This window comes from Micromys minutus (genome assembly GCF_963924665.1).
Source record: "Micromys minutus genome assembly, chromosome: 29".
In the NCBI taxonomy this organism is placed as follows: domain Eukaryota; kingdom Metazoa; phylum Chordata; class Mammalia; order Rodentia; family Muridae; genus Micromys; species Micromys minutus.
The window spans coordinates 14332948-14355958 of NC_137964.1; the positions used below are offsets into that span (position 1 = coordinate 14332948).

The 23011-nt window shown below is 41.9% G+C and overlaps 1 protein-coding gene across 1 annotated transcript in view; it reads right to left on the bottom strand.

Annotated features, from left to right (window-relative positions):
• The window catches only part of BAZ1B (bromodomain adjacent to zinc finger domain 1B), a gene marked incomplete at its 3' end in the record, with an annotated part of 54837 nt that extends 37296 nt beyond the window's left edge, over positions 1 to 17541 (bottom strand). Inside the window, exons 1-4 of the mRNA XM_080941159.1 lie at positions 17069 to 17541; positions 9476 to 9592; positions 6627 to 6771; positions 708 to 909 (exon numbers count right to left, since the gene is read on the bottom strand). Coding sequence (XP_080797285.1) covers positions 708 to 909; positions 6627 to 6771; positions 9476 to 9592; positions 17069 to 17175 — 571 coding nt within the window. The 5' untranslated portion in view covers positions 17176 to 17541. The remainder of the gene's footprint in view (positions 1 to 707; positions 910 to 6626; positions 6772 to 9475; positions 9593 to 17068) is intronic.
• Positions 17542 to 23011: the final 5470 nt, after the last annotated feature.

The window sequence follows — 23011 nt, forward strand, 5'->3', positions numbered from 1 at the left end:
AGGAGTCAGGTCAAAATAGATAAACAGAAAAGCTGTATCGGAAAGCCACCACACTAGGCTGCTCTGTGAGGGCCAAGGGTCGGGAGGGATTAGAATGTGCTTTGTCTACCTGGATTACTGCCCTCTCTACTCTCATGTACATGGTTTTGGGCTTTAAGAGTAACGGCAAGGTGTGGTGGCACACATCATTAATCCCAATGCTTGGGAGGCAGAGGCAGGCAGATCTCTGTTCCATGCCAGCCAGGTTTACAACACTGAAAGACCTTGATTAAGAAAAAAACCCAAACCAATCAACAAAAAAGAACAAAGAATAGGAAAGAGTCCTAAATGCATCTTGGTGCATACCTGTAATCCCAGAATTCAGGAGACAGAGACAAGAGGACCACTCCAAATTTGAGGCCAGCCTAGACTACATATTCATACCCTGACTCAAAAGAAAAAACAACAAACAAACAAACAAACAAACAAAAAAGGTAGGAAATTTTTTTAAAATCCAATTTTCTTTCCATTCTACTTGAGGATGGGCTTAATTACTGAGGGCTTTAAGTCCTAAGTCAGGCTGGGGTATGTTGGTGGCTTCTGAATCATAATAAATAAAACCATGGCTATATAAAGACCTAACTACATATGTGGCTACTATAAAGTTACATTTTTATGTAACAATGAGCACCATCTCAACTCAGGAGCAAGGCTAGCATCATACATACTAATACTCTCTCTCCTGCCTTCATCCTCTTTGACTACTGTCTCCTTCTTCTGGTGGTCCTGAGCCATTTGACTGGAATTCTCTTTGTCACTTGATGGAGAATCACAGGCCCCATCAGATTTCTTCTCAGCAGCCTCTTCATCAACTTTCTCCAAAGGATGAATCTTCACAATCTTCACCTTGAGCATTTTCTCCTTTCCAACCTATGCATGCAATACAAGAGAAAATTAAGATACTTAATAAATAGAACTAGAAACCTAAGAAATATAAAATATGACCCAGTATACCTAATATGGTGATTTTAATAAAAATGGCCCCCATAAGCTCATATATTTAAATGCTTAGCCATCAGAAAATGGCACCATTGAAAGGACTAGAAGATGAGACCTTGTTAGACATGTAACACTGTGAGTGGGCTTTGACTTCAAAAGTCCAGTGTCTGTCCATCTATCTGGCTGTCTCTCTGCCTGTGGATCAGGATATAACTCTCAGCAACTGCTCCGGTGACATGTGTGCCACCATGATGAAAATGGAGTAAGCCTCTGAAACTGTAAGCAAGCCCCCAGTTAAATGCTCACTTTAGCCAATGGCGTCTCTTCACAGCAATAGAAGTGACTAAAGATTTATTTTTTTATTTTTTATTTGTGAATACACTGTAGCTGTCTTCAGACACACCAGAAGAGGGCATCAGATCTCATTACAGATGGTTGTGAGCCACCATGTGGTTACTGGGAATTGAACTCAGGACCTTTGGAAGAGCAGTCAATGCTCAAACCCCGAGCCATCTCTCCAGCCCAGAACTAAGTTACTAAGATACCTAGCAAACAAAAACTCACAAACTCTGAAGTATCCAGGCATAATAAACTTTGCTCCTCAAATTTCTAGGCCTAAATATACATTTAAAAAAAACAAAATGAGCTTGACACAGTACCATATGCCTGTAATTCCAGTACCTGAAAGAGTGAGGAAGATGCTGTGAGTACAAGGCCAGTCTGAAAAAGCAGTGAGCTCTGGGTTAGCATAGGCATGGTTTCAAAACTCAAGTAAACCAATGATTCTCAATCTTCCCAATGCTATGGCCCTTTAATATAATTCTCATGTACGGTGACCCTCAGCCATAAAATTATTTCATTGCTACTTCACAACAAATTTTGCTGCTATAATGAATCATAATGTAAATTATCTGATATACAGCCTCAAAAAGGTCATGACCACTGAACTAAACAAACACAAAGGTCTGCCACACAATACCATGCTGATCTATAATCCCTAGGAGGCTAAGGCAGGAAGATCAGAACCTCTCCATCATCTCCTACACAGTGAGTTCAAGGTCAACCTGGGCTACACAGCAACAGCCTGTTTCAACAACAACAACAAAAATTAAAATAGAATAAAGTAGGGGCTGCATAAATAAAATGAGCAGTTGCTCTTCAAAAGACAGGGTTTTGATTCCCTGTACCTACATAATGGCCTACAACTATCTGTAACCCCAGTTTTAGGGGCTAGAGCACACATGTGGTACACATACATTCATGTAGGCAAAATGTTTATAAACAGAGTAAAATATACCTTAAATAATATTCCACTGCATAATTCATGTACTAATGTACTAAGGGCAATTGTTGTGCTAGCCTAAACTGTATGACAAGTACAGTTCAAGAACTGCATTTTTTGGTTCTCACTGTATACCTACCTGGCCATCCTGGAACTCACCATGTAGAGCAGACTGGCCTAAACCTCGCAGTAATCCTCCTGTCCTTTCTTCTAAAGTGCATCACCACACTAAGATAAGAATTTTATTTTTCAAAAATAAAATACCTAGTTGTTACAGAACCAATCTGCTAAAGGACTATCTTTTCTCCACTTAATTATCTTTTGGTAACAATTACAAATCAGTTGTCTGGGTATATTTTTGGATGTTAGTCTATCCAAAGGACTATGTCCTACCACAGAAACTAAATTGGCTGGGCATGGTGGCACGTGACTGTAACCCTGAGCTCTAGAGGAAGAGGCAGGAATGACATGAGGAAAAGGTAAGCCTGGTCCTGTGGATTGCCAGAACAACCTGTGCTACAATAAATCCTATCTCAAAAAGACACAGTAACAGCAACTGGGGGGTGCGGTGCGGTGTGCGCTGTTCACAGCCACCTCTTACTCTAACTCAAGGGGAATCTCTGACATCTATGGACTCTTGTACTCATTCACATACTCACATACATAATTAAAAAAGAAATCTAAAAGCACACGCACAAACCAAGTCCTTTGGCTAAGCAATTATAGAATTAAGATAACACTATGGCACCTTCATCACCAAATGCACTATTTTTTAATCACTCACAAGACAAGAAAGCATAGCGGCACATACCTGTAATCCTAGTACTTAGAAAGTGGAGATCAAGAGTTAAAGGCCACCCTTGACTACACAACAAATTTGAGGCCAGTCTAAACTAAATCATACCCTGTCTCCAAAATAACAAGGAAAGGGGGAATAGCACCCTCTCCTCCACATATATCTACAAGTGCAACTTTAACAGGTCTTAAAGTAATCTACTCTCTACCTCAGAGACTGACAACCATCGTATTATTATGTTTTGACTTCAGTAAATGGAATCAAGGCTGTATTATTCTGTGACTACCTTCTTTTAATTTTACATTTCTTTTTACTATTGAGTGTTCAAGGCCTTAACAATTTATTCATTCAACTGTTGATGGGTCCTTAGGTTATTTCCTCTTTGAAATATTATAAATACTACTAAGAGTTCTTAAGCAAGTATCCTGAGACGATATTATGAGGATAAATGTTCAAAAATGAAAGCCCAGTCAAACGTACATGCATATTCAACTGTATTAGCAATTCTAAAGCATTCACCAAAAGAGCTGTAGTGTTTTTGTAGTGCCTGTGGTGAATGAGTGTTGGCAATATACCTCAGAAGTAACACACTTATAGCATGTGTAAGGTTGAGTGCCACAAACAGTACAGCAACACAGGAAAATGTATAAGCAGTTCTGTTCTCTTATTAAACTTCGGCAGTTGCTCACATTTACTAATCTTATATGTATGAAATAATCTTGACTGTGATTTTGATTTGATTCCTGAAGTACAAATGAGTTTAAACATTTTTTTCATGGTTTGGGACATACATATTCCCATCCTTTGCCTCGAATTGAGTATTTTATTCTCAGTGCTGAGGATGGAGTCTTGGGCCTTGCTCATGCTGGACAAGTATTCCACAGCCCTCACGGCCAGGCAGCCTCTAAGCACGCAGCTATAACTGAAATACATCTCCAGGTCTTTTCTGTCCTGCAGATATGCCTAATGCTTTTTTTTTTTTTTTTTTTTTTTTTTTTTTGGTCATTTTTGTTGTGTTGTTTTTCTTTCTTTTGCTTTTAAGTCTAGTCTTTCTTTTCTACCTGGCTCGGTGTTTGTAAAGGCTAACTATTCTGGGTTTCTGTGCCCTCCAGATCTTGATGATCAGCCCATAGGAATCAGAAATCACACAGTAATCAGAAGCACACAGTAATCAGACATGGGAGAAGTGAAGTGGGGTTATTTCTGGTATATTTCCCTGAACAAATTCCAGGCAAGATAGCTATATCAGATCACTAAATTATTCTAATAACTACAACTAGTATTTCTTACATTTTGGACCCACTGCCTTTCCTTTCTTTCCCTGAAGTTTGTTTAGAAATGACAATATCCCTACTGCTCATAGCAACCAGGACTTCTTGTGAAGTGTTGCTTATGCTTGACTGTCTGATTTCAAATGTCCCTTTACTAAAGGCAATTCAATTACACCATTCTAGTCCTCCAGCTGTTCTGTCGAGATACCAAACTCACTAAGAAACCAGATTTATATAGCATGTAATCACAACACTTAAAAGCAGGTGTGGTGGCTCATGAAGGCAAACTCTGAGTTGGAAGCCAGCCTGTTCTACAGAATAAGTTCTAAAACAGGCAGGGGGTATGTAAAAAGACCCTGTCCTAAAAACAACAACAAAAAAAGACAGAGCAAGAAAACTGCTTAGAATTTAAGGTCCGTCTAGCATACAGTGAGACTCCCAAAGGTCAAACCAAACCAACCAATAAACAGAACTACTGATATCTCAGACATTACAAATAAAAAATATAAAATACACAGAACAAGGGTAAAATCATTAAATTCATTAGTGAAATAAAGTTCAAACAGAGTAAGGTATCAGACATCTGTGAACTGAATATTGATCTTACTTATTGGCTACTGCAGCACATTATGCCCCTGAGAAAGATAGCCTGCCACTCAAAAACCCTGACCTGGCAATCATGTTCCTACCTTGTAAAGATAGGTAGCTGTTTAAACCAACATCTAGGTGATAGCCTGCAAAGATAAGGGGTTGTTTTATTTTTGTTTCTGGAAACATTTTCTTCTACTTAGAAGAGCACTTCTGGATAGTCCTCCGTTTGGAGCCATTTCCACTCACAGAAGTTCTTTCTCACTTCTCCTAAATAAATTTATGTTTAGGCTGGCAAGATGGCTGAGCGGATAAAGGCACGTGCCAACAAACCTGGCAAACTGAGTCAATTCCCATATGCTGGAGGCCAAAAACCAACTCCCACAGGTTGTTTGCTAACCTCCACGATGTACTATGTTACAGGAGTGTGCTTGTATATACAAAGACCAACATATAAATGAGTGAATAAAAAATTATATGAAATAAATCTGTCACACTGCTCTTAAAAAAGAAAAGAACAAGAAATCATGCATGTACTTCTTCAGCTATACTCCCAATACTGGCGAGGCTGAGGCAAGATGCCCACAACTTAAGAGGGCAGCCTGGGCTACAGAGGAAGTTCTGGGCCGGCATGGGGTGGAGAGCAACATCCTAAGTCAAAACAACAAATTAATAAAATAAAATTCTTTAAAAAGTATTTCCTCACTCCAAATACAATCACAATTTCAGAACCAAAATGTAACAAGTCTAGAGCTGTGAGGGAAGCTTCCAAACCATGTAAAGCCTTGGCTTCCCTCCTAATGGCATGGTGAAGAGGGGGTAGAAAACAAACTGTCAGCAGACACTGTGGTGCACTTAGGAGGCTAAGATTGGACTACGAGCTCCAGGCCAACATGGACTCCAAATCCATCTCTTTCAAAAGAAACAAAAGAACATTACGCAACCAAGCTAAGGACCACAAATCTGTGAATAATGGGACAGAGTCTAGGTTTCAGAACACACCCTAGCTGGGCACTTGGGGTCACACCTTTGATCCCAGCACTCAAGAGGCAGAGGCAGGGGGATCTGAGTTCAAGTCCAGTCTGGTCTGCAGAGTAAGTTCCAGGACAGCCAGAGCTACACATAGAAACTGTCTCCATAAATAAACAAATAAATAAACAAAAAGAACCCACCCAATTTTCAGGTATGAACTTACTCAGACAAAAGTGAAAAGGAGCAACCAGTGTTAATCAGGTATTTCCTTATCTTGAATTCATCTCTGATATATGTCAATATGAATACCTATGGAAATGTTACCTTCCAATTTCTCTTCAGATTCGTTTTTCTTATGTAAAGCTATCCCAAACATACAGGCATTAAAAAAAAAGGTTGCTTCAGCCCGACATGGTAGTATATGCTTTTAATCCCAGCAGATGCAGGCAAACCACTTTGACTTAAGCTGGACCACATAGCAAGTTCAAGGCCAGGCAGAGATAGATAGGCAGTGAGGCCTAGTCTCAAAAAAACAAAACAAAACAAAACAACAACCAAAAAAACAAAACAAAACAAAACAAGCCAGGTGGTGGTGGTGGTACAGCACACCTTTAATCCCAGCAGGCAGGTTTAAGGACAGCCTGGTCTATAGCAAAGAGTTCCTGGACAGCCAGGGCTATACAGAAAAACCCTGTCTTGAAAAACAAACAAACAAACAAACAAACAAGAATCCACTTACCTCAAAGTCACACTCTTCTCCCACGGCATATTTGGTCATGATTTCTAACCAGGCAGAATCTACAAGCTTCTCTAAGGAGGCTGTGTTATGGTGAACCATTTCCAGGACAAGCTTCTCATACCAGTTAGGAAACTCTTCCTTCAAACTAAATAAATGTCAACAGTTATCGAGGAAATACAAAACAAACTTTACCAAGAGATTTCAATTCAAACTTAAAAAAAAAAAAAAAAAAAGACATTTTAGAGCAATTTAAAACAATGAAATAATTATTTCCTTTTAAAAAATTATTACTTAAAATTTTATATGATGTGTTTCGCTCCCTACCCAAAAGAAACTTTCTTCAGCAAATACACTCAGAGTGCTGGAAAATAAAGAGTAAAAAGCCCAAAGTGGGGCTGGAGTGAGGGCTCAGTAGTGACATTTGCTCTCTGAGTCTGAGGACTCAAATTCAGTTTCCAGCACACACATAAGAACTCACAACTGACTGTAACTCAGTTCCAAGGGATCTGACGCCTTCTTCTGACCTCCCTCTATGCCAAGCAAGCATGTAGTGCAAATACATAAATGTAGCCAAAAATACTCATATGCATAAAACAAATACATCTTAAAAAAAATAAAGGGGGCTGGAGAGATAGCTCTGAAGTTCAGAGCACTGACTGCTCTTCCAAAGGTCTTGAGTTCAATTCCCAGCAACCACATGGTGGCTCACAACCATCTGTAATGGGATCTGATGCCCTCTTCTGGTATGTCTGAACAGCAATGGTATATAAAATAAATCAATCTTTAAAAAAATAAATAATATAAAATAACAAAAGCAAAATTAAAAAAAAAAAAAACTGTCCAGCTACCAGGGTATGGTAGGTCATAAACAAGAACAAAACAAATAAAGCAGTTCAGATGGCAAAAGCAAGATCTCTCAGCTCTAGGCCAGTGTGCAAAGAGAGGGATAAACGGGAGATTGGAAGGGAAAGACCCATCAGTTTAGAGAAGAAAGCAAACTAAAAAAACTCTTAAAATACTTGTCAGATTATCCATCCAGGTTAGTTTTTTCACTCATAAATGAAAATAATAGGCATACTACTAGTAAGTTCAACATTTCCCCTATTACTTTCCTTTTTAGGGTCTCAAGTGTTGTTCTGAAACTCTATGTAGACCAGGTGGGCACTGAACTGTCTGCCTCTGCCTCCTTGTGTGCTGCAATCTAAGATGTATAGCGCCATCAAGCTCAGTCCCATTGCTTTGCTTTTTTCTTCCTTTCCCTTGATTATTTATGTTTGAAATACATTCAGTCACTTCTCAACATCCCATGAAATGCCCAGTATTTTTATTTTACAGACAAAAGCTTCAAGGAAGGTTACCTGTTCAGTTCCTGACTTGAATCTAAAGCCCTCCCAAAGTAAAAAATGAGCTTTAAATAAGAGTTCCTTCAATTACTTATCTAGCATAAAATAATTTTAATTATTACACCAAGGATGGCTGTGAATACTACAAAGTGGTCCTCAGACACTAAAGATTATTAATCTGTTCCAATCCTTTTGAAAAGCAACTGGGGGGGGGGGGGGGGATGAAGATATGGCTCAGTGGTTAAGAACATTGGCTGTTCTTCTAGAGGAACTAGGTCCAATTCCTAGCACCCATATGGAAACATATCATAAACATCTGTAACTTAGTTCAAGAGGATTCTAGCTTCTGAGGGCACTGAACTCCCACGCAGGCTTAACACCTGTACATAAAAAATAAAATCTTGAAAAGAAAGTAACTAGGTAAGACTTTTCAAAACTGATATATATGCAAAGATGTTCATAGTTGAATTCCTTTAACAGAAAATAAAAACAATTAGACAACTAGACATGCAATTTCAACTAGAAATGGCAGTGTTATGTGTACTTCATTGAGTTACTAGAGGCTGAACCCAGGAGCATGTCAAGTAAATCTTCCACCAAAGAGCTGTACCCCAGCCTTGTGTTAGGTTTTGTATGTCTTGTTTTATTCTGTGCCAACCATGGCTACCTAGAGTTCTCTAACTTGGATTTCAAGTCTCTTACTGCACTCTACAAAACAGAATTGGAAACAGAACCTCTAGTCTGGGTTAAGGTAAGTAGTCAACTTCCTTTGTACTCTTCCCAAAGACCTCCTTATTCTCCTAAGATGTCCTAAGACTCTTTAATTCCATAAGTTTTATGGAATTCCTAAAGCCTATAAATTAAATCCCTATCCATTAACTCTACCAAGTCAATCAAGTTTTAAAACCTCACTGTCTATAGGAGAGGCTGAATAGTAGAGTTCAGATTCTCATATACCTTTTTAAAAATTTTTTATTTATTTTATGTATATGGGCACACTGTTGCTGTCTTCAGACACACCAGAAGAGGGCATCAGATCCCATTACAGATGGTTGTGAGCCACTATGTGGTTGCTGGGAAATGAACTCAGTACCTCTGGAAAAGCAGTAGGTGCTCTGAATGGTGGAGCCATCTCTCCAGCCCATACTTCTAACATTCTTAATTACCAAATCAGATATTTTGTAGAACCTCTGGCCAATACAAGTTTAGTCTGCTTTTTTGCTACCTTGATATTACTTCTAGATCATATCAGGCCTTTACTTAGAATTATATTTTCAAAATATTTATAAGGTAAAAAACAAACAAAACACCCAAAAGCTTAGTAAAATACCCAGTAAGTACGCATATATAAATACCAGCAAAATGCTACTAACCAAGGAGCACTCCAAGTACAGCACAATCCCATTCAAGTCCCAAACAATTAAATACAAGCACTACCTTAAGGGTGTTATCCCACCTAACTTTTCTCATATAGTAAAGATGGTGCCAAAGGGCAAGGTTACTCACAGTTCAGCAACTTCCTGTTCCTCTTCCCAGGCCTCCTTGTGTGTTAGCTGACTGCTTCCTGTGCTCTTACATGTCCAAATGCGTTCGCTGTATCTTTCCAAGCGGGCTTCATACTCTCTGTCAGAAGTAGCTCAGGAAAATAATATTCAAGCAACAAGGATACCCAACACCCAACACACACTCAGAAAAGACCTATCTATAGAAAAATGTTCAAGCATCCTTTCTTCAAGGTAGTACAAGAGAAAATAAGGATGACATCTATTTAACTCATAAATCCAAAGTATAATCATAATTGAAGGATAGTAACTGATCACATTTTTTGTGGTTTTTCAAGACCAGGTTTCTCTTTGTATCCCTTGAATTCAGTAGACGAAGCTGGCCTCAAACTCAGAGACCCACCTACCTGCCTTTGAGGTGGGATTAAAAGCATGCACCACCAAACGCAACAGGAAAAAGGATGTAAGATTAAGTGAAACTGTAACACAACTTGGATAGTTAAGATATTTGAGGAATCATTCCAAGGGGGCTCAGGAGAGACAGCTCTCAGTTAAGAGCACTTGCTGCTCTTCTAAAGAATCCAGTTTAGATTCTCAAAAACATCTGTAACACCAATTCTAAGAGATTCAGTACCTCCTTTGGATGTCCTCAGACACCAGGCATTAATGTGGTACATGTACATATGCAAAACATTCATTTACACATATAAAATGAGATAAACAAATGTAAAAACAGATTTTTAAAAAATCAGTCAACAGTAAGATAAGATGATCACATCCCACAGTTTGAGGTAAATGCAGACTAGTGACTCATTACAACCACCCTTTCTGTCTACCTTGGAACATCTGTTCCTTCTTAAGGCTTGAAAAAACAAATTCAAAGCTGGGACTGTCACTCAGTGGTAGGTAGGGCATCTGTCTAAGCATGCACTGGACTGTCAGTTCAATTCCAGTATCACAATTAAAATAAGTAAGCCAACTGCATCAACACCTAACCTAAACATAGCTTTGACATTATATATATCTCCAGTTTTCATGTTGGCTCTGAGAACACTAAACTCACCAAACCATTAACAACTAGTAGTTGTTCAGTCTTCCTGAGTGAGATGGGAGAAGAAAGCATGTCTCAGACTATGGCAAATTCCTACCATCCCAACTGGAGTTCACTATCAGTAGGCATACTCAAATTCAAATAGCAAGTAACTAGTTTACTTCTATGTATCAATAGTAACAGATGCTATACAAGAAAGCAAACTAAGCTTCAACTAGAGTCAGCTGTCAATCCTAGTATATTCCATGCAACATGCTTCATCTTGGCACAAAGTATTTAAAGCCAGGAGTGGCACTAACCAGTAATCACAGAACCTAGGAGGCAGGGGCAGGAAGATCAGGAGTTCCAGATCATCCTCAGTTACACAAGGAGTTTGAGACCAACTTGGGCCAAATGATATCCTGTCTCAAAAAACAAAACAAGAAGCGTGGGGGGGGGGGGTTAGCCTTTTAAAGGATATTGAATCAGAGCCCCTAAATTCTATTTTAGATTTGAGGTCACCAGAAGTCACTCGCAAGTAAACCACTCACAAAAAATGTCAATTGAGGTTCTTCTATTTCAGCAACTGCTGTACTTGTAATCGAGACAAAATGTCAAAGCAATTCTTAAAAGGTTAAGCAATCTATAACTGATCGGGTACTTTGAAGTCCTTGACTATATCATTATGCACTTACTTTTCTTGACTCCAAAAACTATTCTTCTTACCACAAGATGATGCTTTATTCTCTTCAACCTAAAAAGGCTTGTTTTCTTTCAAAAGTACCTGACTGTGGTGGTTTAAGTAAGAATGGCCCCCAGAGACTCATACATTTGATGCTTGGTCATTAGTGCATGACACTGAGAGTAGGTGTTAGGTGTAGACTTGTAGGATAAATTATGTCAAGGAGATGGGATAGAGGGCTTCCAAACCCCAAGCCAATCCCAGAGTCTTCTCTTCCTGTTGCCTACAGAGCAGGATGCTGAACCGTTACTCTGCGTGCCACCTTCTTCCTGCCGTGTTCCCCACCATGACAATAATGGACTCAACCTCTCAAACTATAAGCAAACCCCAATTAAATGCTCTCTTTAAAAAGCACTGCTGTGGTCAAGGTGTTATTACAGCAACAAAACACTGTTCAAGACACTGACAGTCTAAAAAGTGGCCCAACAGCATACGGAGACTCAAATAGCACAACGAAAAGCTCTGTGGCTAAGAGCACCTGATGTTCCTGCAGAGGGCCTATGTTCTGTTCCCAGAACTCAAATGCACAACCATCTGTAGAGCTCCAGGAAATTTGATGTTCTCTCTGACATCCAGACACTAGACATGCACATGGTGAACATACATACATGCAGGGAAAGTCTCCATACACATGAATTACTCAAAAACCAAAAACAAAACATGTAACTAAAAATGGGCATGGTGGTATACACTATAAATCCCAGCATTTCTGAGACTGGAGCCTATTGCCAACTCTCAGATTTGGTTTTTAATCCTATTTTTTCTCTCTTTGGATCACAGTGCCAAGTAACAACTCTAATATGGCATCATTATTATATTAAATTAAGTAGGCATTGTCATACATTTGTAATCTCAATATATAGGAGGTAGAAGCAGAAGACTGCCTGCCCCAAGTTCAAAGCCAGCCTGTACCACATAGAAAGTTTGAAACCAGCGTGGGCTATAATTAAAAAGAAAAATAAACCCTACCAAAACTACAATTTTGGGAACTGAAGAGATGACTCAGTAGTTAAGAACACTGGCTGCTCTTCCAGATAATCTGGATTTTACTCCCAGCACCTACATAGTGGCTCACAAACATCCTTAACTCTAGTTCCCAGAGATCTGACCTCTTCTCTTCTGGCCTCTGAGGGAACCAGACATGCAAATGGTACACAGACATATATACCAGCAAAACACAGATAAAGTGATTAAGAACACTGGCTGTTCTCAAGAAAAACCTTGGTTTAATTCCTAGCACTCACACTGAAGCTTGAAACTGTCTGTAACTACAGTCCCAGGGGATCCAACCCTTAATTCTGACTTCCATGAGTATCATACATACATTTATGTCCATAAACATTCACACATAAAATAAAACCTAAGCAACAACAAAACATACATACCAAATATGATTCTAATCAATTAATGTTATTCTAGTAACATTAGATGGTAAGTATCTTATTAGACAGTAAGTATCTTATTAGATAGTATTTTATTAGATAGTAAGTATCTTGCCTATGGCACTACCCTCATGGAAGAATAGCATAGGTTCAAAGGTAAAGTACAATTAATAATCTATGATAATAAAAACATAAATCATCACTTTTCAGAATTTAAAAAAAAATCAAAAATGTAAAAGAAAAAAAAGTTTAAAAAGCACTTTTCAGGATTAAAAAATCAAAAATGTAAAAGAAAAAAAAGTTAAAGAAGCACTTTTCAGGATTTAAAATCAAAAATGTAAAAAAAAAAGTTTAAGAAGCACTTTTCAGGATTTTAAAATAATCAAAAATGTAAAAAAAAAATAGAAAACATAAATCATTAATTCGGGCATTATCTGAAACTTCCATTTTTTTTTCTTAAGATTAAAAATGTTAGGGTCTGGAGAAATGGCTCAGCGGTTAAGAGCACTGACTGCTCTTCCAGAGGTCCTGAGTTCAATTCCCAGCAACCACATGGTGGCTCACAACCATCTGTAATGGGATCCAATGCCCTCTTCTAGTGTGTCTGAAGACAGCTATAGTATACTCATATACATAAAATAAAATGAATCTTATTAAAAAAATTTTATGTGTGCAGGTGTCTATGAATGAAGCATGCCATGTATGTGTAGTACCCACAGAAACCAGAAGAGGGCATTATGTTCCCTTAGAGCTGGATTCTTGGGAGGTTTTGAGCCTGCAACCAGAGTTTCTCTGGTAGAGCCTTAAGTGCTCTTAACACACTGAGCCATCTCTCCAGCCCTTTTGTTTTTGAGACAGGGTCTCTCTTGTAGCCTGGCTGACCTAAAGCCCCCTTTCCCTCCTGCCTTAGCTTTGGAATGCTGGGATTACAGCCATAAGCCTCCAGTAAGCTTCCACTGTGAATTCAATGAAGATGTAGTACAAGCTACCTTTCATACTGACTCACAGCTTCCAGTTAAAATAGAAAAACTTATTTTAAATATACATACAGTCAAAATGAGAAAATTATTCATTAAAAATGTAACCATAAATATAAATCGAGGAGTGGTAACACTTCAAATACAGCTGTTGCTCAACCATACATCTGCTTTCCTCTATGGAACCACTAACAGCCTCCTAAGGACACATGCCAACTAGCCAGCCACAAGGTCCAGCACCCTCAATGTGCTCCCCGCTTCTGGAAATTTCCAGGAGAGCAATTTCCTCTAAATATAATCTTTTTTAAAAAGAACTCTTTGGTTTAAAAGTTCTAAATACTGGTATAAGAATATCTAAAACAATGTCTATTAAATGTCATTTAAGATGGTTCAGGTTTCAGTTTTCACTAAGAAAATGTCTGCAACAGTAGGGAAATAGTACTAGCACACTACACAATGTGCAGCAAAGCTACACGTGACCACACACCCACCCCACCTACAGACAATAAATAAACAGTAAACAATTCCTTTGTTAATAGTTCTAAATTAGCTGGCTATGGCCACTTTTCAAATGTCTCAGTGTATCTGTTAAGACTTGAAATTTATCTCTCTTATGAAGTACTTATTATACCGCACTATAATCAGACTGAAAAAAACAAAATCCACCTCTGATAAAATTAGTATGACCATCAATAGTTCAAAAAGAATCAACAGCTGGGTGTGGTACCAGGAGACTTTAATCCTATCACTCAGAAGGCCAAGGCAAGCAAACCTCTGAGTTTAAAGCCAGCCTGGACTAGGCCAGCCAGGGCTGCGTAGTAACACCCTGTCTAGATAGAGATAACTGACATGTAAGACTATGTCAGAGTCCCAGAAATAACTTTTACTCTACTGACATCATGGAAATTGTTTTCTAAAGCAAGTATGGTACCTTTAGAATAATGTGCTTCATAGATCTAAATACAGCTTATAAAATCTAGACTAATATTCCAACAAAAGCATAGGGGATGGTTACTGGAGAGACAGCTCAACAGTTAAGAGCACTTGCTCTTCTTGCAGAGAATCTAGGTTCAGTTCTCAGCTAATATATGGCGGCAACCATGAATAGGCACACAGAGAAGGTGCATACACATACATGTAGGCAAAACACTCATGTCCATAAAATATGCAAATCTTTAAAAATGATTTAATTCAATTAAAATTGAAGGAGGATGTGTGGCATAGTGGCACAAGACAATCCTAGAACCCAGAAACCCTTCCCTTGGTGACTGAAGAGGGATTAAGAGCTCAGGGGCAACAGGGCCTGTGTCCAACACTGCAGTGCAGGCATGTTCAGCACATGCAAGGCCCTGGGTTCTATCCCTAGCATCACAATCTCTTGTTTTCCCCTTGGCTTATTTACAATGACATAGTAATCCCAACATTCACCATTTATACTCAGACTCACACCAATTTCAATTCCTTGGGCCCACTGGGCAAGCAGACAGGAAATCTGGACCATCTCTAAGACCCTTTTCAGCTCAGAAATGCTATAAGCATACATAAGCAAGCCTTTAATCTCAGAATTTACAAGAGTTTGAGTTTCAGGCCAATCTGGGCTACAAAATGGGTTCCATGTTTTATGTAGCCACACACTGAAACCCTACTGAAAGAAAAAAGGTGGGGGAAAAATACCCAGACCATAGTCAATGGTGAGGTTCATGCAGAGAACCTTGGTCAGTACTCAGCACCAAACATTATCTCACAATCATCTTAACTCTAGTTCCAAGGGATCCAAATCTGGCCTTCCAGGGGCACCAGGAAAGTTTCATAGACACACAGGCAGGCAAACACCCACACAGACAAAATTAAAAGGGGCCAAAAAGACTTTTCCAAGTCTCCCTGTAGGTGGATACAGCCTTTCAAAACTGATGCTAACAAAATTGTAGCTGTACTGAGGTCTATTAATCCCAGATATTAGGGAGGCTAAAGCAGGAGAACCAAAAGTTCAAGGCCTGTCTGAGCCACATGGTGAGTTCAGGGCCAGCCTCAGCAATTTTAATTATGCCCCTGACTCTAAAACAGAGGGCTATGGAAGGCGCTTACTAATACTGCAGGGCCTATGTTAAATCCGCCAAATATTGAGGAAGGGAAGGGAGTGAAAGTATCCTAAATATCAGAACACTGTATTAAAGCTAAACAGGTGATGTCTGCCATCCCATTTAGGAGATTAGGCAGAACATCTCATTCAAGGCCAGCTTAGCTTCCAACACATAAGTTAGACATCGACCTAGGTTACAAGACAAAAACAAAACAATAAAAAAAAAAAAAAAACAACAGGAAAGAAGGCCATGAGCAAACTGAAATACTTCACCTGAATCCTTCCTGCTCTTACAAGTACAGCAAAAAGTCCCACAAAATCTAAGTCTTTCCCTAGGAAAAGGGATGCTAAAGCTAGCAGGACACGTAAGTCTAGTAAAGAAGCCTTTTTTTTTTTTTAAATCAAGCTTTGAAAGATTCATTTAACATTTCCCTGCTCCCACCCCCCCCCCCCAAAGTAATACAACTTTTAACTAAGAAGCTATGTTTGGTCCAGAAATCTTAAAGTAATGATTGGAAATGCAGACTTCCTATTTTAAAAGACCAGTTTCACGGTCCTAATAAAAAAGAGAGAAAAGAGAACGAATGAAAAGCAAGCCAGCTGGATCCGGAATGCAGTGCCCAGGCTCTACCGCATACTGAGTTCGGGGCCAGTCGGTAGTACATGAAGAGGTCTCTCAAAAAAGACAGAAAAATGAAACTTCTAAATTTCAAACTTTTCTAGATTTTCTAGAAAAGGCCACTAGCACCATCAATGTGTCTTTCTGCTCCTTCCCATCCTTCAGTAGGCAAGAAGTTAAGGCCAGGTTTTGTGATTTAAGGTTCTGTCAGTTCATCCCTGGCCTAAAGTCCACTCCGGAGGAGAAAAAAGAAAAGGAAAAAAACAAAAACAAAAACCCACAAGCCACATCAGTATCCCCACACAGCCCAGACAGACGCAGTAGAGGCTTGCACAAGCCGGATCACGCGGCTGAGCCGGTACAATTTCAAAAACTTAACTTGACGGTTTCATTTATGATAGGAGAGAGAAATAAAATGCGCAAAGGAAACTCGGATACCCTCGCTAGTCACTTAGGGCCCGAAGCCAAGTTGAGGAGGAGGGGATTGGTGCTGCAATCAGCACCGAGGCCGCGGGGACAAAGTAAGGGGGGAAAGGATGGAGGCGCGCGGTTCCGGGAAGGACGGCAGGAGACGGCCCGGATGGACCTCGCCGCAGAGATCGAAGCCCGGCGAGGCAGGGCCCGGGCATCACGGCCCGCGGATGGCCCCGTGCGGTGACAGCTGCCCCGCGAGCCGCGCACGGCCCTTTCGCATCTCGCCATCTCCATCCCTCGCCCTGCGCAGCCGCGGCCGAGCGTCCACACCGCGCACGAAAAAAAAAGGATACTCCCGAGTGCGGAAGGCCTCTTGAGTGTGCGGGATGGTGAAGAGCGGCTCCTCTCCGGGCAGCGGTTTCACCAGAGGAAAGGGCTTGCGGCCCAGCAGTGGCGCCATCGCGGCGGCGCCGGCAGGGACAGAGCGCCGAAGGCTCGGCCGCTCCGCTGCGCAGCGCTAGGCCCCGGCAGCCCCGGGCGAACGAGCGAGCGAAGCGCCTGGCTCCCGGGGCGATGGGGGAGGGGAGGGGTGAGAGGGCGGCGCGAACTCCGGCTTCCCTCAGAGCTGGCAGGACCGCGCCAGGGCCATGGAAGCAAGGGGAACGCCTCGAGGGGAAAATCCGGAGAGATTCTCCTCGCTCCTTCCGGAAGCTTTCACCTTACACCGATCTCCGCTGCGGCGACTGCTAGTCACGACTCTTCTCCAGCGGGCACGGGAGGAAATTATTGAAAAATGGCGGGAGATTCCCTTCCTCCCCCCCGCTGCCGGGCCAGCTCACAGACTAACTTGCTTCTCCGTGGCGCCCTGGGGCGGATGTTCCGATAGGCGAAGAACTAGTTGGCATTCGTAGCCTATTGGCTCAGAGAGACTGCCGCTCCGCGGCCGAGTCCCGCCCCCTGGGCCCCAGCCGCGAAGTTTAGTTGCAGCGCACTAGAGGGCAGTCTGAAAAGGTGAAAGGTCACGTTATGTAAGAGCCGGTGACGGGCATGCGGGACTCCAGTAGCGGGCTTAAAAAGCAATGGGACAGCAAGTGGGAGGGGGAGGACGAAAAGCGGAAGACTCAAAGAGGTCAGAGCAGAAAGCCCTGTCATAGATACAGACATTGCGCCATCTGTCACCGACGGCGACACCGACATCCGGGCACTTACTGTCCGTGTGGTGCGCCGGAGGGGGAGGGGGAGCGCGCGGCCAGGGGCTTTGTCTTTCCACTCGCGCTCCGCCCCCTTCTTAAAGGGGCCGCATTCGGCCACGCCCGGGGATGCGCGGGTGGAGCTGTACTGGGCGGGAAGTAACTCTGGCCCTCTCCAAACTCAAGTTCCGCACTGAGGCGACTGGGATCCTAACCTTTCCTGACCAGACTTCACTGTGGTTGAGAAACGGAGATTAACAGTAGGCCTGTTTTTAAAGACTACAGAGAAAGATACTGTAGAATTTTTTTTTTTTAAATATGTGGAGAAAGAGCTGCGGAATGGCTCAGGGGCTAAGAGCTTGTACTCTTTCAGAGGACCCAAGTTCAATTCCTAGCTCCCACATCAGGTAGCCTGACCCTGCCTGCAGCTGCAGCTCCAGGATTCCCATTCTCTTGCCTCCTCAGGCAACAGCACTCACTTGCACATAACATTCCTCACCACTCGTGCACACATACACAATTTAAAAATAAAAATACAGAAGTTTCTTTTGTATGTACACATATAAATAGAGAGAGAGAGAGAGTCTTACTGGCCAGCCTGGGCTGAATAGCCCTATCTCAGTAAATAAATAAAATAAAATTATGTTAGAGGACATAATATATTGAGCTAATGGGGCTGGAGAAGTGGCTCCACAATTAAGAGCATTTCCAGTTCTTCCAGAGGTTCTGGGTCTGATTCACAGTATTTGCATTGGAGGCTCACAATCACCTGTAACTCCAGAACACTAGACACATGCGACCCTGTATACATACCCCCATACACATAATGTAAAATAAAAATAAGGGGCTGGAGAAATGGCTCAGCGGTTAAGAGCACTGACTGCTCTTCCAGAGGTCCTAAGTTCAATTCCCAGCAACCACATGGTGGCTCACAACCATCTGTAATGGGATCTGATGCCCTCTTCTGGTGTGTCTGAAGACAGTGACAGTGTGCCCACATACATGGAATAAATATAATCTTTAAAAAAAATTTTTTTTAATGTATTACTTAAAAAAATGGGCCTATAGAGATGAATTAAGGTTAGGAGCACACATACTGTTCCTGCAGACTTGAGGGGAATTCTAGCACCTACATGGGATGGCTCCCAGCTCTTAGTAACTCCATTTCGAAGGCGGTCAAGCGCCCTTTTCTGGACTCTGAAGGCATATTCACATACCTTCACACCAAACTCCCACCCCTTTTACATAATTAAAAAATAAGTACGAGGTGAGGCTCTAAACCAATAATAACAATAATAAATGTTTTAGGCATTAATTGAAATTATATTAAAGGATATGCATACTTATAATAAAACATTGGGACTGGAGAAATGGCTCAAGATTATGAGTACTGGCTACTCTTGCAGGGGTCTAGAGTTGAGTCCCAGTACCCACAGGGTGGCTCACAACAGTTTGTAAATCCAATCCCAGGGAATCTGACACCCTTTTCTGGTCTCCTTGGACATTGCACACATGTAGGGCACAGACACACAGGCAAAACATACATTCACACACACACACAAACACACACACTCATAGAAAAACAAAATAATAGTAAAGTAAAAGCTGGAAAGTCAGGAAAGGCAACTAGATCCTTGTCAGGCAGGACTTTGGACTGTCGTAAAAGGGGGGGGGGGTAGAGTCGGAGGGACAGGGAGCAAGAGAAGGAAAGGAGAAAGGAAAGAAAAAAAAGGGAAAGGAAAGAAAAATGCACTTGTTTGGCAGGTACAGAATTATCCAGCAGGGCAGTCCTGGTTTTGTGATACAGGTTCCTGCCATGTAGCCAGGTCAGCCTCAAACTACAGGCCTCCTGCCTCAGTCTCCCAGCTGCATCCACCTCTCCTCTGTGCCTCTGACTGCCTCATTGCCTTCTGAATGTTTTCTCCTAAATGTTCTATACCCACCTGAAGTGGAAATTTAAGGATTCTTTGGAAAGTCAGTTGTGTTGGATGGTGTTTTGTTAGGGCAAACGTATGAAGGAACGTGTCGTTGAAGCAGACAGATGAAAGAAAGGCTAAGGCAGACACGGGAAGGAACATTTCCATGAAGCAGACATGGGAGAAAGGATGTTCTGCTAAAGGGAGCACATGAAAGGACACATGGTGAAGGGTTATACGCTAATGACACACATGTACTGGTCCACCTTACATTTTGTAGTTGGGCTGCATTTGTTGGGACTCCATAGAGAGAAATGCACCAAAAATGTCAGAGGACTCGATGGTGACAGAGGCTGGGCTTCACTTGCTGGTACAGCTGTGCAATGCTTGTCCGTATTGACTCTGCTGATCTTTGCTTCTCAGAGGCACAGCGGAGAACTTCACCCAATGCCTCTGCCCCCTGAATGCTGGGATTCGGTGTGTGCCCTGCCCTGGCTAGATTTCTTTATTTATGGGGGGATCATGGGAGATATAGGTGTGGAAGTCTGAAGACAATTTGGCAGAAGTCTGTTCTCTCCTCCATTCGGGTCTTCTGTATTAAACTCAGGTCCTCAGGTTTAACAACAAGCACCCCACTGAGCCCTGCTGCAGGCCCGTAGTATATATTTTGATCATAGGCAAGCTCATTGTCCTCTCTTGTCTCCTTTACTCCGACTCCTTATTCTGAACTAGACCCCTTTCTACCTTCGCCAGGTTTGTTTAGTTTTGGGTTTTTGGTTTCTGTTTTGTTCGTGTTTTAATTTTGGTTTGGTTTGGTTTGGTTTTTTGATTTTTTTCCAGACAGGTTTTCTCTGTGTGCCCCTGGCTTTCCTGGAACTCACTCTTTAACTAGCTTCGAACTCAGAGATCTACTTGCCTCTGCCTCCCATGAACTGGGATTAAAGACAAAGGCCACCACCACTACTAGGCTCTACTTTCCTGTTTTGTTGGGTTTGTTATTGCTGTCTTTGTTTTATTTTGCTTTGTTTTGTTTTTGCTTCAGGTTTTGTTTGGTTGGATTTGTTACTGTTACCTTTGGGTTTTATTTTTTGCTTTTTGTTTTTCTTCGCAGGGCGTGGTGGGGTAGAGAGGGACTGGGAGAGAGAAAGGGAGAGGGGGAAGGAGAGAGAGAGAGAGAGAGAGAGAGAGAGGGAGGGAGAGGAGAGGGAGAGGGAGAGAGAATGAGGTTCATGCTGGCTGCTTGCAAGAACATGGATGAAGGCTTATGTACAGGAGCATGGGCATCACACCACTGAAGATGCCTCTCCAGCTCCCAGAAGCCTTGACTCACCAATTCCCAAGCAAGGGCGGGGTCTCTGAGCCGCTCCCCCACCTGTGACAGAATTTTGATGAGCTCTGTCCTGAGAAGGTCTCCTGCAGACAGTCAGTAGTCAAGGCTTTGGATTTGTTTTTCAGACAGAGTCTCTGGCAAGCCAGGTTGGCCTCTATTATACTGTGTAGCTGAGAATGACCTTGAACCTCTGAGGATCTGACCTTCAGGTGTGCGGTGCCCTCAGGGCCTCCGTCTGACTCCAGGCATCTAGAATGCTAGGCAAGCTCTCTACAAGCTGAACTACACCCCCAGTGCAAGGCTGGTTTTTTGTTTTGTTTTGTTTTTTTAATCATAATTTTAGCATGATTACTCATTCCCTGTAGGCTCTGTCCCACTTGAATAAACAAATTAATACTTAAGGACAGATATTAAAGATGGCAGTTTCTAGGCATCCTCTACAGACCTCCTGTGTTTCTTCCTGGTCAGCAGTAGCTGTTTTCCTGCAGGGAAAAGCACCATTTAGAGCTACATAACCAAGCTGAAACTTTCTATTTTATTTATTTTTGAGACAAGGTTTCATGATGTAGCTCTGGCTGTCTTGGGAACTATGTAACTCACCAGGCTAGCCTCAAACTGACAGAGATTCACCTGCCTTTGCCTATCTAGTACTAGGATTAGTGTGTGCCACTATTCCTGGCTTTTACTACTTATGTGGATGAGCATTTGGTCTATGTGTTACAGGTGGGTCATGCCCTCAGAGGTCACAATCGGATGTCAGAATCCCTGGAACTGAAGTTACCCTTCATTGTTAGCATCCATGCAGGGTCTGGGACCCAAACCTGAGTCCACTCTAAAACTAGTGCTCTTACCTTTCCAGCTCCTTTTTTATTTGTGAGACAGGGTCCTATGGAATCTAGGCTGGCCTAAAGGATGACCCTAAACCTTTCTTTTCTTTTTGAGTCAGAGTATAGCTCTGGCTGTCCTGGAACTATGTAAACCAGCCCTGAATTCACAGAAATCCTCCTGCCTCTACCTCCCTAGTGCTGAGACTAAAGGCATGTGCTACCATACTAGGGCTGACCCTGGTCTCCTGCCTATCCATCTCCAGTATACACCAGTGTGCTTTGTTTTAAGTGATGTGGAAGATAGAACCCCTGGTCATCAACTGCCCTGTGGGTGCTGGGAAATGAACTCAGGTCCTCTGCAAGAGCAGTACATGCTGCTCATAACCACTATGACACTTCTGCCTAATAATGTATGTATATAACTTATATACATAAATACATACGTATGTTAGATCTTCATGTATGATGGGTGCTCAGGTGACTGTCAGCACATGTACCAGAGTTCAGATGGAGATCAGATCACCTCAAGTTTGGTCCTCACCTTCCACCTTGCATGTATTTGGTTAACCTGTGTAGTCCAAGCTAGCTAGCTGGCTCTTGAGCTCCCAGGAAGTCGGTTTCTGCCTCCCATCTTACACAGGAACAGAGATAATGGTCATTACTCCTCCATCTGGCCTTACACAGGTGGGGCTGGAACTCATTGTCTCCAGGTAAAAAGCTTTACCCACTGTGCTATTTCCTCAAACCTAGCTTCTTTTGTCTATCTTTCCAAGAAACCTAGCCACTCCTTAAATTCCTAGTAGGCCAGGCTGACCCAGATCATAAGACTCTCCAGCCTCAGGCTCCAGAGGGCCCGCCTTCCAGGTTACTATTGTACTCAGCACTCACACACTTCAAGGGCAGCCTTGAAACCACTTAAATCTGAAAGGGTATCTGCTGTAGACCTGGACAGCCATGAAGACATCACAACCCCTCACCCACCCAACTCTGCTCCCACAACCTTGTAGAAAGAAGCAATCAGGTGCTAACAAGA